Below are 18489 nucleotides of genomic sequence, written 5' to 3'. Positions count from 1 at the left end.
TATACAGAACAGACTCTTGCTATAAAGATGATGATTGAAAGGAGATTGTTTTGTTCCCTAATTCACTGGGTAAAATTATTTTAATGTAGAGTTTGTGTTATTTTATTTCCTACTTTTTAGATTATCAGAGTGCTCTCAAGGAGCCTTTCCTTCTAATGACAGTCTGTACACATGTGCTTAATTATGTTATCAAAGTGTCTAGTGAATAAACAGCACAACTTTTTTTTTTTCTTTCAAAAAAAAGATCAGAGGGGTAAACATGAGGTGCACATACAACTGCAAACCCCTGAGATAGGATGTAAATGCTGGCTTTCTGGCTGCTGCTTTCTGCAGGAGTGAATTTCACCCTAAGTAAACCTAGAACAGGGTCATATAATATATTGGTCTGGAGTCACAGTAGTAGATTTATGTTATACCAGTGAATAGGGCTGTGTCTCTGGCACTGCTGCCTAACCTCTAGCAGAAGTTGTGTGGTGTGAATAAAGGCCAGAGGCCTGTTGTAAAAATGATGATTTAGGTGGTTGATTGGGACTCTAGAGATCTGGTTGCTTTTCCTGCCTCTTTTCTACTTTTCTTTAGAAGGTAACTCAATCTTACTCTTTAAGCTAGGGATAATATTTCCTCACCTCACAGGACATTTTGGGAATAAATGTGTTAACTAGTGCAAAGCATTCAGGGCTCTGGGCCTGAACAGCAGAGAAGCAGCAGCACAGAATGGGAAAGTATCATTGTTCATGCAGTGTTGCGATAGTTTGTAGGAGATGAAGCCAGAGCCCCACGCTGAAGAGCTGAGATGAAAAAGAATATTGAAGAGCTGCTTTGTATGCAGAGCATTGTCAGGCCTGTGCCTGGAGTGAAGCAGAGCTCTTGCCAAAAAAATGAATGTGGGGGCAGTACCTGGTCAGAGACTGAAGCAGTACATTATACCACACAACCCCGAGGCAGAAGAAGGTTACATTAGGCAACCTTTGCTTTGCTGTTTCATGATACTTGAGAGCTTTGCTTTTCAGCCTTTGATTGTTTAGTTTTAAACAACATAGTTTTTAGCATGGAACTGATGATATAGATCTTTCAGCGCACCTGGAGCTTTACAGGAAAGTGTGCAGATAAGGTCTCAACCCCTTAAATCTTATAGACTGGGGACTTTTTCTTCTCTCAGAGACCTCATTAGATTACTTAATCTAAGGAATTCTGGTTTTACAGCAGTGACCCATAATTCAGCATTGGTTTAGGCATAAATCTGCAATATGCTTCCATGGAGTTTCAAACTGCAGAAATGCCTTTTTTTTCAGTGGTTGTTGCTTTGCATACCTTCATCCTGTACCACCTTTCACCCAGCAGGGATTCTATGGCCTTTTTACTGACTGGCACCCACCAAATTAGCAATGAGCAGAAACAGGATTACCGCTTCTACTTTTAAAACTTCTAGTATGTGTCTTTGTAAGCTCCACAGCCTCACTACACTGTATCCTCGTAGTGAAACAAAGTCAATTTCCTCCTGGGTCCTTGGGCAAAGAATGAACTGGTGAATTAACTTTAGGCACAGGAAAAGAAAAATCACATATTTTCTTTTTTTTAAAGGAAGATTTTATGTTATCTAAAACTTCTTTACTTTTAGATGCTCTGTGTGTCTGAATTTTTTTTTTTTTTTTGTTTTTAAAACATTCTCTTTCCAGAATATCCAGCCTGCTGTAAAGAAAACATGTTTCAGTCCCAGGAACATTATTTATGAGCACATCATCAGCTTCACACAGGAATACTTAATCAACCCACAAGCGCTACAGAACGGCTAAGCCCTGCTCACTGCTCAGCAGTGTACAGACAAGCCAGGAGAAGCAATAGGGCTGTAGCAGACTAGATCACAAATGGGGGGCTGCACTGGGGAATGGACCTGGTGCCCTCTAGAACTGGACATCATGCTGGAACTTTTCCATCCTGCACTTTAGAAAACAGCAGGAATCAATGCTTTCACACTAGGAATCAATTAAAGAAACCCAAATTATTACCATTTGAATAAACAATTACTCCTTTTTCACCCTCACAGAAGCTTGTTACTGATGAACTAAAAGCCAGAACCAATTAAATGATCTGATCACACAAATCATATCAGAAGGGTTTCATCTGGTTTAATTAATTCTTACCAGAAATCGCTGCTACTTTTAACACATGCTGAATTATTTTTTTTTATTAATTTTTTTAACAGTTTCCATTTATATCTGTTTCTAGTACTGCTGGGATTCTCCTTTTCTGCAGATAAAGTGGGAGTGTTTACAGAAGCCTTACTGTCAGGGAATTTTTTAACCCTAGAGACAGACAGTAGGCAAATACCTTGTAGGTCAGGAAAAGGGACATTTACACCTGCATCTAAGAGGGTTTTTTTAGCTATAAAAGAAGACAAATAAGATACATGCTGTTTTGTCCGCTCTCCTGGTTAACTCTTAAATTGCTGGTGACAAATGCTCTGATGAGAATGCAGTGGTTATCACTAGGAAGAGCACAAGGCAGCTCTGTCAGCACTGTGCAATCTTCAGTAGCTTTTTTCTCCCAGCACATGAAATGTGAACAGGTTATGTTGGTCATTTCTAGCCAGCTCAACCAGAGGGCATTTCTTTGTCAAGCAGAACAGGCCTTAGCCTGATTTTTCTGAACCAGGCAGCAAATGTTTGCACCTGGGGCTTGGTCTCAAGGCTTGAGAGCATTCAGATCTAAGCACAGGGTCTGCAGCCCTGCAAACACATCCCTGTATCAGAAGAGTGTTTCTGCAGAACATGAGCTTTTGTCTGCTGTAGGACAGCTTACATGCTTTGGCTTTTGGTAGATGTTAATGGAAAAGGCTCTTCCTTGTGAAGTATCTTGGAAAAAAACTTGCAGGAATGTTCCTGTGTTCTGAGACTGGTGTCTGGGTCTCTGATATTAGAGGTTTGGATTCAAGACAGTTCTGTGATGCACCTCTTGATCTCATACTACTGTACTACTAGTAGTCCATGCCTGTGTCCACACAAGGGTGGGAACAGCCTGGTGTTTATCTTTGTAGTCTTCAATTTCTGTATTTATTTCTCAATTGATAATGTATGTATTGCTCAGACAAAACTTCCAGTCAAGGGGTTGCAAGTGATCACAGAACAAGTCCTCACATGCTGTAGATGTGCAGTACTTGTAGTACTAGGATTTGCCCTTCAGTTGTAGTTGCAGGACAGCACTGTGCAAACTGGCTACAGAAATTCTTACCAACAGGACAGAGGCTTGCTCTAGGTACTGCTGCTTTGGATGTTAAGACCAGGAAAAATATGAGAATAGTGTTATTTTCCATCTGACTTTCATGAGGACAAGTGACAGGCTTTAAAGTTTAAAATAGCACTATTAAAGCAGTATGAAAATGTACATATTCAAGATATGTCAGTAAGATGGGACATTGTCACAGAATAATGGGTGCTAGCTGCTTGGCATTCAAAGTAGGACAAAAAAGAGGGAGATGCTAATATAATTCTGTTTCCTAGGGAGCAGAGAATGAGAAATAAATAGAGAAGAGGGCCAATGCAACACTTCTGAGTGTATCCCTTCCATGACAGGAAGTGTTTGAGCAGGGTTCTCTATGGCGCTGCATTTCAGAGCAGTGTTTGTGCCATAGCTGACACCCTCTGCCATCCTATCCCTGCCAGAAAACCACTTAACTGAGACAGAAGCAAAGCTGTCTGCTAGGCTCTTATGCCTCTCCATCTTAGCAAATGCGGTCAGCCTGTTCAAAAGCAGGGCCTGAGAAACCTTCCCCATGCCCTTGCTGGGGTTGGGGCAGGTCAGCTGTGAGAGCTGCCTTGCTCCAGCTGGCAGAGCTGGAGCACTTGGCTGCTATGTGGCTTTGACACAAGGAAACTGCTGAGATTTGACATGAGAAAGGCCTTGTCTCTCTGGGAGGTGGCTTGTCTCTTTCCCTGCCTCCTCTGGTCATGTATGTCCTTCACTACTCTGTCCTCTGTTGGTGTTGACTTTGTAAATTGTGGTAATAGCAGTGCCTAGAACTCTTCCTCCCCTGGGGAATTACCAGAAGTGCACAAAGGTGCTGTGCGATGGTCTGTGGGCTCAGTGCTGGGGGTGGAGGGAGCATTCCCTTGGCAGTCTGTGAGGACAGGGTTGTGAATTGAGTAGAGACAAGTCCTGAGGAGGAGACCAGCTGTCTCCTGGGAAATGTTGCAGTTGACACTCCCCTTGTCCTCAGTCCCTGCAGCTTCCATACAGACCAGTCTTGCTTTGCAAGAAAGAAGGCTTCAGACTCTGTCCTGTGGTCATGTGCCCTCTTTCCCAAATGTTTGCACTCTGCCTTTGAGATAGCACAGGCTCTGTATGCTATGGCCATATTGGGGCATCACTCCAACAGCACAGTTACGGTTGTGTTTGCTCATTCCTTAACTCTTTATTTACTGGTTTCCAGGGGAATAGCTAGGACTGACATTCTAGAAAGACACTACATGCTCCTGGCAACCTTCATGAATTTCTTTGTCAGCAAACTTAATACTTTTGAAAATGTATGGGAGGAGTATAACTTGTTGAGCATTCACATTGATGACATCAATTTACAAGTCAGAAATTCTGTTGCCCTGAAGATGCTGCTGGGGTGAAGTATGACTAAGTGCTCCTTCACAGCCTGGGCACTTCACCACACTTAACTGGTGACAGAGGTAGTACTTTGCTATGAATATTCTGTTAAAAAGGCAGTGTGAAGAATTCCAGAGCAACACCTGCCTGGGCAGGGGCAGGCAGTCACACCTTCACCTTCCATGGACTCTGGGATGAGTGTCTATGAGCCAGCCCAGTCCACAAGACAGGCCCTTGCATTAGCCAGCAGACAGGGCCAGTCAGCATGAGCATGGGCCTGACAGGCACAGAAGCAAGCCTTCACACCAGTTTTCTTTTTGGTCAGCCTGAAACACAAGAAAAGCAAACGTACGTGCAGCTGTAGCTGTGTCCACAAGCTTCTCACATTTCAGTCCCTACAGTTTTCATTGCTCTTTCTCTGCTCTCCACAAACTCTTTTCCCTACGTGCCATTTTAATCTCATTAAGAAAAATGTTCAGCTTTCTGCCTTGTGTCCCTTACTACCAGATCTACATGGTGCAAGTGAAGTGGGTTAGACTTTTTCAGTGATATGGGGCAAACTATAGGTAAAACTGACTCCCGTGTCTCTTTAAAACTCCCTGTGGTTCCAAAGCCAAGCTATCTGCCTTCACATGTCAGCATTAGTCCATCTCTTAGTCTCCCTCTTGATTCCAGCTGAACCTGATAAGGTTGTGTAATGTTTTTCAATCTTTACGGGTGCGTTTCAAATTCAAATTTGGGGTTGCTTCATGTAAAAAGCATTTTAGCAAAGCATTCAGACATTTTCCCCTTTATTTTCTTCTTCAATTGAAGCAGTTCACAGTTAACTGAAAAATTGTTTTGCTTAATTCAAATCCATATTTTTGGGGTGCATGGGGAAGTAGTGCACTTCCTCCTTGCTCTGCTGCTGAATTATTTAATCACTTCATTAGTGATATTTTAATGAAATACCCAGGTAGTTGTTTTGGTTTGGTTTTTTAATTTCATTGCAGATAAATATTTTCCTTTTATGAACAAGATAGTTTCCTCAGTGTCTGGTTTTCATTCTTAGGGAATAGTCAGCCAACTAACAATCTTACTGGCCAGCACTGACTCTGCTCAGCTGGAGATGTTTTGCAGTATGTGCTATCACACAGACCCCACATGGCAACACTTTGTACAACAACCAAAAAAAGACAGGGAGAAGAGGGCATGTGACAGTAAATCCCATCATCTGAAGAGTCCCCAGAGACTCTTCAGAGAAGGGAACATTCCTTATGCATGTTACACAAAAGCCCAAAAGGTGATGAGTGACACTTCCCACTTTCATTTCTTTGGGAAGATTTGGTGTCATCGCATATGTCTCTACTTTGCCGCTAGTGTTTGACTATTTCCTCCTAGAAAGTAAAGTGCCAGCTCACTCTTTGCTATTCTCTGTCTCTTAATGATCAATTATTTTTAATTGGAACTTCTTGCATTGTGCCCAATCTTAAGAGGTCCCCATCAAGATCAGGGCTCCAACAAGATGGGAACAGTACCAACACACATGTGGGGACAATAGAGACCTTTTTTTGTCCCAAAGAGCATGAGCCTATTTAGAGAAGGGCAGAAAAAGAGGTGGAAGTAAGGATGATTGGAAGAATTTGCAGACCCTGGGCAAATTTGGGAAAAGTATGACTGTCTCCTGACTTCTACTCTGGTGCCCTGTCTGCTGGCACACACTGCTTCTCATTTACTAATACAAGTGTCATTGTATGTGCAGAATTACATTAAAGGATAAATAAAATAGCCTGGTATTGCTACAAAGAACTTTATCAGCTAAGTAAGATGCAGCCAGGGATGATGTGAGAGGTGGACATTGTGAAAATAACAGTTCTCATGACAGTTTTCCATTGGCTTATTTTTATTTATATAATTTCTATTACATCTTTAATGTCTGTTTTCAATTAATACGTTTAATGTATTACATCTCAGTGCTATAGTGAAATGATGACCAAAGTACACTTAGTTAATAAAGCTTTAATGAAAATTGATAGCAAAATGGAAGTGTCATTTAAGTGAAATTACTGAGTTTCTTGAAATTGTTTTCTGAGAAACATTTGTTTTCAATTCTCATGTTGAGAGGTTTTGATAAAGATTTGATTCAGAATTCAGTGCAGGAAGATCTTTGCTTGAGGAAAATGAAGGACATGGAATTAAAGCATTAACTTTGTTTATGTTGACTTTATTAGTTGAAGTGGAAAAGTCTTAAGAACTCTCAAAGACAGAAAACTAGATGCTTGTCTGTGGGCAATGATACAAAGTTCTGTGCCTTCATAACTGCAAAACCATCCACAGATTAATTAGTCCTTGCAAATCAGGGATTTCTTACCAGAAAAGACAGTTGGTGGCTCAAAGTAACCGTAAAGCACCGACTTTTAAATCTTACAGTGCTCAAATGCCGAACTTAGAGATTTAGCCTACCATAAAAGCAGAAAGCTGCAGTGAGGTTTGGGCTGAGCTCTGGAAACCCAGCCCACCTTCTCCCCCTGTTTGGGGAGCAGTATGGTTCAGGCACAGGCGCTGCTCGATCCCCTCGCACACGGCTGCGGTTCGGTCTCTGCTTCCCGTGATCGCTCTGAGCTGCTTTAGACAAGCCAGATCTTTGCCTTCATCTGCTTTGTGCCAGAATTCTTTAACTGTCGTGAGAGTTGTTTCTGCAAATCCAATGCTGATTTATTATCTTCAGAGAGCAGAATGTGTAAAGAAAAACAGTATGAGTAAATCCTTCCTCTAGAAGGGCTTTCTATCCACTCTCATAATCCCGCTTGGTTCCAGCCTGGTATGCATAGCTGTGGAAGGGTGTCAAATGACATTCCTTTTAACTGGCTCTTGGCCCTAATGGAATGCTTCTTTGCACATCTCATAAAGTAAGGGCATGAAATACTGCCTGAGATGTCTACATTTTGCCGTTAATTAAAAAATAAAAATTTGAGAGGCAAGAGCATGACAAATAATAAATGCTCTTTTCATCATGGATTAGATAAAAAAGATTCCATCTTTACATTTTAGTTTTTTACCCTTTCTAAAGACTGGCTTGCTTTAGATAATCAAAGCTGGCTTTGAACTAACACATAGAAAAAAAAATCTTTTTTTTTCCTTTAAAAATAGCCCTATAGATATATATATATACATATCACAGCCTTTCATTCCTTTTATAGACAGTTTCATTTTCTGGGAAAATGTCAAAGTTCTGAGCAATCTGGAGCTTACAGAGGCACCACAACAAACACGGAATGAGGACCAGCCACACTACTGCAATTAACACCAGTGTTTAATTAGCAGACAGCTGCATTGGGCAGGGGCCTTTTGATTTTCTCTCTTCATTGGGCTTTTGATGATTTACCTACAGTTGTAACTTCTAGTTGTTACACTCACATGCATTGTGCTGGATGTGCTCACACACACACATATACATGGAAAATCTGTGGAAGGTAGGCATGTCAGGCAAGTGATCTGATCTGTGCTTTAGGTAAATATTTTTGGAAGTAGTTTCCTTTGACTGTCTTCCATGAAAAATATATAAGTTACATTTTTGTTTGCTGGGGAGGGTAAGCTATAAATTAGTGTATGCTTTGGTGCTTTTAGGAATCCTTTTTTCATTTATTGGTTTACTTTATTTAGCAACAAAAACTTGATGTGCGGTGAAGGTGAATGGGTGCAGAAGTCTGCCCTGGAAAAGGCTGGCATCGGGGCAAGACACAAACATTTACCCCAATCAGCTTAGACACTTCTGTATTTCATTGGTGAAAGAAGTGTTATAGCCTCATGCTGTTCCCTGTTGTTAAGGCAGGAAAATGTCCAAGCATCCAACTAATCCTCCTCCTTGGCCTGATATCATTAGTAATGAGAAAGATGTTGTTTGAGGTCATGGTAGCAGAAGGAAACTGTCGAGGAACTAAGAGATGAAGTAAAAACATGGCAGGGAAGATGAATTCCCACTGCCATGGGCTTGGATGAAATCTTGGTCAATTCTGCTTTAGGCCTACTACTAAGATTTAGATTGCACTTGCAGCAAGCAGAAGTGAGCAGTATTTATTTAAAGAGGAACAGCAGAGTTGTCATTGAGCCTGTTGATGACAACAGTGTTTATAACATACAGCAAATGAGAGTTTGGGTAGTACTGGGGAAGAGTTAAGAACCCTGTAGTAGCAACACAGGCCCAAACCCTTACCTCTGCTCTGTCTAAGCACCACTATAACACGAGTCCATTTTGTTTGATGTGCATGCCTAGTTTAGTGTAATTTTTTATTTACCTAGTTTGCCCCTTTATACTCTCTCACACTTTATATTTGAGGCTGGCTAGATGATGCTCCTGTGAAAGTAGGTGCTCAGCCTGACCAGTTTTAGAAAGATATTGCAAAACATACAAATAATTTATTCTAGCTGGTGGCCTTAATTTGGCATTCTCTTAAACAAAATCTACTTGAAAAATATCAGACTGTGGGACAGAGGTATTTATACAAACTCTATTATAATTGTAGTCCATTTCTTCTGATTTTGAGAGTATTCATTCTCCTAACATCCATATAATATACAGAAGTGTCACTGCTCCAATTTTATAGACAAGGAATTAGAGACAGAGACAAGATTTTTCTAGATGTGCACCTGGAAATTTAAATGTTTATGAAAAGTGCTTTCCATGTAACCTGCCTCCATTTTTAGCTGCCTGAATACTCCTGGAAGACTGGCTGTATGTGATCTGGCCGCCATCTGTGATTGTGCAGGTAATCAAGCACTTGTCTTTCAAATCGTAGATTAGTTCCTACTTGCTAGAACACCTTTTTGTGTCCATCTGGGCCAGGTAACACGTTTTTCTTCTACTGTAGCTCCTGGCAGAATTCCCTATTCACCACAAGCTTTTTCAAGTCCCTCAGAATGTTAGCCTAAGGAAAAGGACAGCATAGTGGGAATAATCTATCTCCTTTCCTGCCCTGAGAATGACTTTGCCTTTCTGCAGGTTGGTTTAAGAACAATGCTAGAATTGCAGTAGCAGAGAACTGGGCCTCTTTTTTTTTTTTTTTTCTTCTTTCTAGATGTCACCCTGACCTTTGGGATTGAAGTTTTAATGGCAAGGTTATAGCTACCTTGGTAGCCACATACAAGACTAATTTCCAAGATCTGTGCAGCCAAAGTCTACTCACATAGGCTACTCCTCTAGGCAGCAGACTTGGCTTTTCTATGTGTATTTGTAAAGATAACATGCTCAAGTGAAGGGTTGCCTATTACCAAGCCAAGTTGTGATACAGCTGGGGCAGCCAAAATGAACAAGTTGTTGCATCAGGATTTCTTGACTAATATTAGTGATCTTGACTGGATTAGTGATGTCCTCCAATTTACAGTTGTTATTTAAAAATGTGCTCTAGGCCCTGCTTATTCCTGCTTTCTGTTCATATTCTCATTTATCCCAGTCCCATATTTTCCTGGTGTGGGTAGGTTGGCTGTACAGAAGGGAGCAGCTGATGCAGAGGAAGGAGTATGTGCTCATGACCCTGTTTGGGGCTGTCCTGGCATCATTCAGTCGAATCCCATCTGGCTGCAGCTATGGTAAGATTGTGCTAGAGCCTGGTGTTTACCTCCACACCTGCCTGTGCCTTACTTCCACTGATCTGCTTTTGAGACAAGCAGTGCCCAGCCACCTGAACCAGGCAACCTTGGACCTTGGGTTTAAACAGTGTCCAAACCCTCCCCTGTACCTCCCTTCTCTGACTGCAGCACAAACTGGTTTTCTGAGCAGTGTTAAACTCTGATGTGCATATTTTAGTTTTACAGTTTGGGCATCACTTTAGTCAAAATGAGTTGATTCTAAGTGGGGCATTTGGGAATTTGCCATGACTGTATTTATTCCCCCAATCCTGTATTATTGGTGCATTATTTCTGCCAAAACTACACACATGTTGGCAGGAAACAATTATCCTGGTTTATATAGGGCAGACTTAGCGATAGTCTTCCTCAATGAACAGTTAGAGTGCTGAAGATTCAGTGTCAGCTTTTCCTCTCCAAGCAAGTGGCTAAATTTCTTTCTGTTGGTGTCATGGTTTTAAAATTAAAAGGAGTAGAAGGCATGTATGAAGTGTGTATGAAGTACCTGTAAAGTCTGGAAGGAAATGAGAATGAGATGAAGAAAAAAAGAGGCTATTTGAAATGCAGGCTAGTAATTTGGCTTCTAAACCCATGTGAAATTATAAGTAATGTTTATTGTTGCCAGTTGGTGAATACAGGGATGTGTGGTTTTTACTTGCATGCAAAGCTATTGGTTGCGGGTGAAGTACTTAGACAAAAACATTCAATCGTCAGTGTGGGTATTCCACCAAAAATAAACCCAAACAAACACTGACGTATTATAAAAGCGCTTTTTTTCTGTGGAGACAAACATTCAGTTGCTGCTGCTATTCATGAACTCTAGAACTGTTGAAGCCTCCTCTTTAACTTGCCTGAAACAATAATCCTTCATTTTAGAAAGTAACACAAAGGTCTTTGAAACTGAAGAACTATAAAAAAACTATAGTGTCTCTATAGTTTTCATGACAATATAGTATATGGTGTGCACTTACAGGGATATGGATCAATGATAACTATTACTTGCTAAGTTCTTGTGAACCAAAACTGCATAGACAAGAGACAAAGGTAAAGGTGAGGCAACCTTTCTTAAAACTTAAAAAAATTTAAGTAGGCTTAAATATTAGTCAGAGAAAACTGTTTTGCAGTGATTAGCAAAGGCTTATTTTTCATCCTTTTTTTCCAGAGAGCTTCACAAAGATTTCTTAAATTGTACTCCATTATGAAAGTAACTGCTACTTTGTTATCAAAATAGTGATAGACATTTTTATTCCAGAAGGCCAGACACTATCACTACTTGAAATTCTCCAAATTGTTTCCACTGTGAGCAAATTCAGTCTTGATGTGAGTCACATCTGCTTAAAAGTAAATACTAGTTGCTTCAAATTTTAAAAATTATTTTCAGTCCCAGGATTTGGATAGTTCATGCTGCAGTAAGGAGTGATTGCATGTTTAGCAATGCAGCTGTGGCTGCACAGCACAGGGGTGTCAGTCACACCACTGCTCCCGGCGGCTGCCACTCCTGCATTGCGCACGCTGTTCCAGCCGTGCCATCGCTCTGGATTAATGGGAGGAAATGTTTATAGAAAGGTTCAGGTTTCCTGAATGAGAGGAATGAAACCCCCCTCAGAAGTGATCAGCAAGCTCATGTCAGGCAGAAGTTGGAAGCAGCCTGACTGTGGCAGGAATGCAAAGGTCTTTTCAAAAAGGCAACTTAACAAGTGAGCAGTTCTGGGGAGCAGCAAGAGGTGTTTTCAAATAAAAGATGTGGATCTGCCAGAGAGACAGCATGAATGGGGACAGCTCTTAAAAGAACTTTTAAATCAGTAGTTCATACACTGTAAAAGGTTAAGTTTAAGAGCACAGTGTCCAAAAAATACTGCCCTCAAAGTGGACCTATTACACACTATGTTTAGTAAATGAAACAATGTTGCAGTGCAACCACAGCTACTATGATGACATCTAGCTAAGGCATCTTAGATCTATCTCTGCTCTGTAACTTAAATTTTAGTATTGGCATAACTGAAGGTACAGGAAGTGTGATGAATGCAGACAGTAGGCTGAAATCCTTGTGAAAGAAATGCTGTAAAATACCATCATTTCACAGGTGTACAGTTCTGTTTGTTGGGGCACTTTCCATGACTGTAGCAACACAGCTTGAGATCTAAACATTCATTTCAGTTTAAAAAATTAAATAAAATAGACCATTCCATTGAAGTTTTCAGATGGCTGTGATAAGAAACAATGTAGGCTTCAGGCTAGCTATTAAAATTAAAGGAAAATTCACTTGAACAAAATTGCAGAAAGGAAAGGTGCTATGGGAAAAAAGCACTAGTTCATAATACTGCCCATTGAAAGCCATTAAAAAGGACCCAGTCCTTAGTGTTTCCCTATTACACTCCACCATCAAAGTGAGGACCTAATTTACAGCACTCATAACACCCTCCAGTTCTCAATCTTAAAGTCTCTTTGGAATGGGAAGAGAGCATTATCCTTATTTTCTAGATAAAGGAACTGGTTTATCAGCTTGCCCTCAGCAAGAAGCAGAGACTGGAAGAAAACTTGGCTAGGATGCAAGTACCTCAAGTGAGGGCAGACATTTGAAACCGGCTGTCTCAAAATGTGCTCTCCTGTTGTGAGGGGCTGGTAATCAGAGCGAACAGTTTCAAGCCACAGCTGAGTTTCGAGCCTGCATTCACCCGAAAGTCTTTTGCATTATCCATAACAAAGTGGGGCAGAAGACACCACTTTTCAGAGCTTCCCCCATTCTAAAACCTGCCAAGTATTCAAAGATGGAAAAAACATCATTAGAGCCCTTGTATTAAAAATTATTTATTTAGTGATCTGTACATGGGGTGAAGCAGGGCCTCATACAGACCTTCCAAAAAAAAAAAAATCAAGTAAAAACATAAATACATATTTTCTTACAAAAATGAGATTTACAAAATATACATACTGCACTCGTCTGACACGCTTGTTTTTTTGTTTTTTTTTTTCCATGTGCACATTATAAAAGACAAACCAAGCCCTGCGAGTCTGACATCAGAGCCACTGAAGGATTTGGCTGATGGGCCCATTCCTCATGCTCAGACTACTGGTACACCCTCAGACAGCAGCAGTCTGCCACCTCACCCTGGACAGGTTTTTTCTTTTTAAACTTTCATTCTAGACACTTCCCCCCCAAAAACATGAAGAGCAGCTATAGGGTGGAGACTTGCCAAAAATCCAGAATGTCCTATTTTGTCCTTAGGCAAGAATATACACACACACACACACACATATACTTGTAAAAACAACCCTTCAGTGAATATAAAGGTAAAGTAGTATGCAAAAAATAAAATATGAACAAGTCAACATAAAAATTTTCAGAATAGAAAAATCTGTCACATTTCAAAAAGAAAACAATGCATTTGATGATAAATTTTTGAATGCTTTTCCTTCAAAGTCTGATCACTGGAAACTCAAACAGCTGTGTTTTAGCTGAAATGAGAAGGCTCCTCACTTGCAGAAACTACTTGATTTTAAACCCCAACCCCAGCCCCCCCACCTGCACCAAGAATCATTGCCATGCAGCTCAGGGAACCTGAGGAGCAGGCAAAGGGCCCGTCGTGAGCCAAAACGATTCCTCCTGTCCCCAGAATCCGACTGATTTTTTTCTGCAGTGAGCTCACTGCAAAGCAGGAGAGAAAGCAGGTTTATGGGAGGAAAAGAAAAAAATCCTATCTTTACGTTACATATTTTAGTAGCTCTTGTTTTGGCAGGTGCTCTCAGGTAAGCTCTTCTTGCCCTCTAAATCTTGCATTTCCTTCAGCTTAGAAAAGTGACCCATATTGAATGGTAGGAAAACATCCTGCCTCCTCCTTTTTTCATAAAAGGAATGTTTATTTGTGTGAGCTCCTCACATCCAAGGGTGAACCTCAACGACTTCTTTTTGTTAGTTTGCCCATAAAAACCGATCCCATGCTTATGCCTTTCTACATAGAAAACACTTTTGTTTCCCCCTTTGTCTCCTAGAACAAAGGCAAGGGGGAAAAGCCTTCTGCTGAAAAGCAACAAGTCATTTCTTTTCAGGGTGTGGAATAGCAACCCCCTCCTTCCCCACAGCAGCAAGAACAACAGATTGAGGGCCAAATTTTTACTTTAAAACAATTACAACAGGTATCGCTGAGGTAAAAAGGAACTTGTGAGCTGATAGAACAGAGGCATCTCCCCAGCACACGATCGGGCTGTAGTCGGCTGTGCAGTACTCACGTGATGGCTCTGCCGAGCTGGAAGGAGCAGGCAGCGAGCTCAGGCTCGGGTGTTACCCTGCCCATGCTGCAGTTTGGCCCCGGCAATTCAGAAAACATTTGGCTACTTCTTGGCAGGGGTGGCTCAACAGATCTGGCTTCCGCTCCCTCTTGTCCAAAGCAAGGCAGGATGATTTTAGTTGGGTTGGAATTTTTCTTCCTCGACAGGAGTAGCAGGAGAGAAGTAAGGAGACTTCTGGGTGAAGGACTCTCCTGTCCCAGCAGTGGCCTCTTTCTCTGTCCTCTCTGACTTAGCTAGTCATAAGCACCACTGGAAATAGTTTGACTGATCCTTTATGCAATGATTTATTTTTTTTCAAACTTTCTGTGAGGAAGGAAAAGTTTGGAAAAGCCTCCCTTCCTCCCTTTTCAGGGAACCATTGCCCTAGCCCTGTGCTGAGTATCCTCTGCGTGTATGCATGTGTGAGAGTGTGTGTGCCAGAGGGGACGGGGGTCTCATACTGCCGTCTCACCTTTGCTGCCGGTACTGAGTCTGTGGTAGAAGCGTCGCCAGGACTGAAGGGTTTTGCCAGACCAAATCCAGAAGCCAGTCGTGATCCCAACAATCATGGTCATGAGGTACTTGATCATGAAGACAGTGAAGTCTGGGCTCATAGGGGCAAAGTGGCTGGGACAGGGCACAGCATACGTTTTGCAGGTCTGGAGGAGCCACGTCTTCTCCCAGGTGCCACGGAAGGCCTGCTCGTAGAAGTAACACGCCAGGACAATGGTGGCAGGCACTGTGTAGAGGACACTGAAGACACCAATGCGGACCATCAGCTTCTCCAGTTTCTCCGTCTTGGTGCCATCATGCTTCATGATGGTGCGGATGCGAAACAAGGACACAAAGCCAGCCAGCAAGAAGGAAGTGCCAATGAAGAGATACACAAACAAGGGCGCCAGCACAAAGCCCCTCAGCGAGTCCACACTGTAGATACCTACATAACACACCCCACTGAGTACATCCCCATCCACCTGCCCCATGGCCAAGATGGTGATGGTTTTGACAGCGGGCACAGCCCAGGCAGCCAGATGAAAATACTGGGAGTTGGCCTCAATGGCCTCATGGCCCCACTTCATGCCGGCAGCCAGGAACCAGGTGAGGGACAGGATGACCCACCAGATAGAGCTGGCCATGCCGAAGAAGTAAAGGATCATGAAGAGGATGGTGCAGCCTTCTTTCTTGGTGCCTTGGGCCACAGTGCGGTAGCCATCCTCAGAGAAGCGCTCTAGACACACCACCCGCTCCTCCAGCAAAAAGCCTGCTGCGTAGGCCACGGCAACCATGAAGTAGCAGCCCGAGAGGAAGATGATGGGCCTCTCCGGGTAGCTGAAACGACGCATGTCTACCAGGTAGGTGAGCACGGTGAAGAGGGTGGAGGCACAGCAAAGCACAGACCACACGCCCACCCACAGCCGGGCAAATCGCACCTCTGCCTCCTTGAAGTACATGAGCCCGTTGGGCCGGGCTGGCTCACAGGGGGCTCCACAGTCCCGCTCCCCCAGGAACCGGTAGCCCAAGTAAGAGGGCACTTTGAGCTGCCGCGGGCAAGAGAAGGAGAAGCCAGAGGGTGGCTGTGGCGGGGTAAGAAAGTCAGGGAGGTAGCCAGCTGTGGGGTGGACAGTGACCCCCCGACCCGCCGCACCACCAGGTCCTGGTGGGGCATCCGACGTGTTCTGCCCCACGCAGATCTCACCCGCACCGTGAACGGGGAAGTTCTCGCAGCGGAGCCGCTCTGGCCACTGGAAGCCGAACTTGTTCATGAGGGCCTCGCAGCCCTGACGGGCCCGCTCGCAGAGGGAGCGGCAGGGTGGGATAGCCTGCTCCAGCACGGTGCACACCGGCGCGTACATGGAACAGAGGAAGAACTTCAGCTCGGGCGAGCACTGCACCTTGACCAGCGGGTAGAACTGGTGCACCTCCAGCCCTGCGTCCTCCTGGTTGGTGTGGCCCAGCAGGTTGGGCAGGATGGTCTGGTTGTAGGCGATATCCGTGCAGAGCGGGATGGAGATGGGTTGGCAGAAACCGTGGTCCGGCACGGAGATGCCCTTCTCGCCGTGGTACTGCTGCGCCGTGGCACCCGCGGGGGTCCCTAGCAGGGCGGCCAGCAGCGCGGCCAGCCCCAGCAAGGGGCAGCCGGCGGCAGCCGCTCCGCCGCATTCTCGTCCAGCCTGCATCGCCGGGGCGGCCGGGGGCCTGAGGAGCCTCGGGGAGTCTTTCAGAGCCGGCCGGCGCGGCGCCCCAGGGGCATCAGCGACCAGAGGGCGGAGGCGGGGCCCCTTTGGTGGGGCAGGAGCGCGGCGACGAGAGGAACGCGGCTCCGCGCTGGACCTCCGCGACTTTTTTCCTCGGCTCCGACGCGGTGGCGCTCACAGAGCGGCGGCGGCGCTAGTCTAGGCGAAAGTTTCCGGAGCTGCTCTCCCCGGAGAAGGCGGCGGCGGCGAAACAGGAGGCGCGAGTGTAGCCCGGCGACGGCTCTGGCCAGCTCCGCGCAGGGTCCCGCGGAGGCGCTGCTCCCTGCACGACTGCACGGCCCCGGGGATTTAGGTTACGGCTAAATGGATTATTACCGCGCCTGGCTGAGCCGTGTATTTTACTTCGGGGCTTAAATAACTTTCAAAATCCAATTACTGCGCGATCCTCCCCGCGGCTTGGCTGCGCTCCGCTCCCGACGGACACCGCTGCGGGCTGTGCGTCCGGGGTAGCCGTGCGCCTCCCGGTTCGGCTCGTTTGGCTCCGCTCCGCCCGCGGCCCCGCCGACACCACCCGCTCCGCGACTCTCGGCCCGCGGCCGCCGGCACACAAAAAAGGCGCAGCTCCGCGCGGGCCCCGCCCCCGCCGCCGGCCCCATTCACAAACCGCGCCGGGGGCGGGGCCCCGCGGCGCCCGCCCGCCAATCCGCGCGGGGGGGCGGGGCCGTGCTGGGGGAGGGGAGGGGGAGGAGCTCGCATCAGGGGGAAAAAAAGTTGGGAACAACTTTTCCCATCCCCGCCGGGCCCGGCTGGGAGGAGCCGCCCGGGGCCCCCACCCCCCGCGCTGCCCCGCACAGCCGGGAAGGCGGGGGGTGGGCAGCTCGCTCAGGGTGGCCCGAGCAAACTAAAATTAACTGGCTGCTTTCTGAGCAGGCTTTGAAAATGCGAACAGCTGCCTGTGCCCGGAGTTATTAAAAAAGAAGGAAAAAAAAATAGAGTAAGGGAAAAAACCTCCAAACGCAGCGCCCGAGTACATTTGCAGAATGATTCTGTTGCGTAGTTGGGATGTTCGTGTCTGTGCGCCATCGCCTCCCCAGCGTGGGGGGTTTGATTTGTTATCGCAGCATGACCGTTGCTTTTTGCTGGCGAATAAACGCTTTATTCATGCAGATCTAAGCCCTAGCTGGGGGAAGGCAGCTTCTTTTTTAAACGTCCAGCGTTACCTAAGCAAAGAAAGAAATTTTAAATCCCCACTTGCACTACTGCGATTCCTTAAGAGACTCAATTAAACAGTGAAAACCCAGGAGTTCCTCTGTGAAAGTACCCTGCCTGCAGGGGAGAAAATGGCATAGGTGGGGAGACCCCTGTTACTGGCCTGCTAGGCCAAGAAGATCTAGAACTAGGCACCAGCATACATTTGCTAAGGACAGGAATGTGGGGTTTGCAGCATAGCTGTGTTTTGGGGTGCGCTGCCAAAGCACAGGGAGCTGGGACCGTCCAGCCTCTGTGTAGGCAGAGCGTGTCTTCGGCAGCACAGAAGGGCTGTGCTTGATAAAAGCGCTGCAACAAGGCCTGCTTCTGCTTCACTGACCCATGAGAGTTTGTGCTCACACACAGGCCCAAGCTAAGTATTATTCCACTTACCCTATCCTTCCCTTTGAGGACAGAGGTCCCCCTGAACTGCAGTACTCAAATTCTTACTTTCACTCCTTTGCTCAGGATTGTGCTTCTGTTAGCAGCTAAGCAAAGACAACGATCCGTACCATCCTCCAGGGCAGTTAAAGAGAGCAGGGTTTGGCTGTTTGGCTCAGGGAGCTCCAACAGCAATTGTTGGACAAAT

The 18489-nt window shown here is 45.0% G+C and overlaps 1 protein-coding gene across 2 annotated transcripts; it reads right to left on the bottom strand.

The window, feature by feature from the left end:
* Window positions 1-6454: 6454 nt before the first annotated feature.
* FZD7 (frizzled class receptor 7) lies at window positions 6455-17214 on the bottom strand. 2 transcript variants are annotated; one of them, XM_036386991.1, is made up of 2 exons: window positions 14930-17214; window positions 6455-7265 (listed from the first exon to the last, which is right to left on the bottom strand). In XM_036386991.1, the coding sequence occupies exons 1-2, from the start codon at window positions 16632-16634 to the stop codon at window positions 7024-7026; spliced, it is 1947 nt and encodes a 648-aa protein (XP_036242884.1). In that variant the 5' UTR covers window positions 16635-17214; the 3' UTR covers window positions 6455-7023. The 2 variants fall into 2 exon arrangements, 1 of the variants encoding a protein (XP_036242884.1); XR_004980542.1 differs by having other exon boundaries at window positions 7155-7265; window positions 14419-17214.
* Between the last annotated feature and the right edge of the window lie 1275 nt (window positions 17215-18489).

This window comes from Molothrus ater, chromosome 7 (assembly GCF_012460135.2).
Source record: "Molothrus ater isolate BHLD 08-10-18 breed brown headed cowbird chromosome 7, BPBGC_Mater_1.1, whole genome shotgun sequence".
Classification (NCBI taxonomy): Eukaryota; Metazoa; Chordata; class Aves; order Passeriformes; family Icteridae; genus Molothrus; species Molothrus ater.
This window is presented reverse-complemented; position numbering and strand designations above follow the sequence as displayed.

What these genes read in the sequence shown, in the direction of transcription:
- FZD7 (XM_036386991.1), bottom strand. Translation starts at nt 16,634, where the DNA reads ATGCAGGCTGGACGAGAATGCGGCGGAGCGGCTGCCGCCGGCTGCCCC. An exon ending in ACTCAGTACCGGCAGCAAAG is followed by an intron (nt 7,266 to 14,929) that starts GTGAGACGGCAG and finishes TTGGATTTGCAG; the next exon opens with AAACAACTCTCACGACAGTT.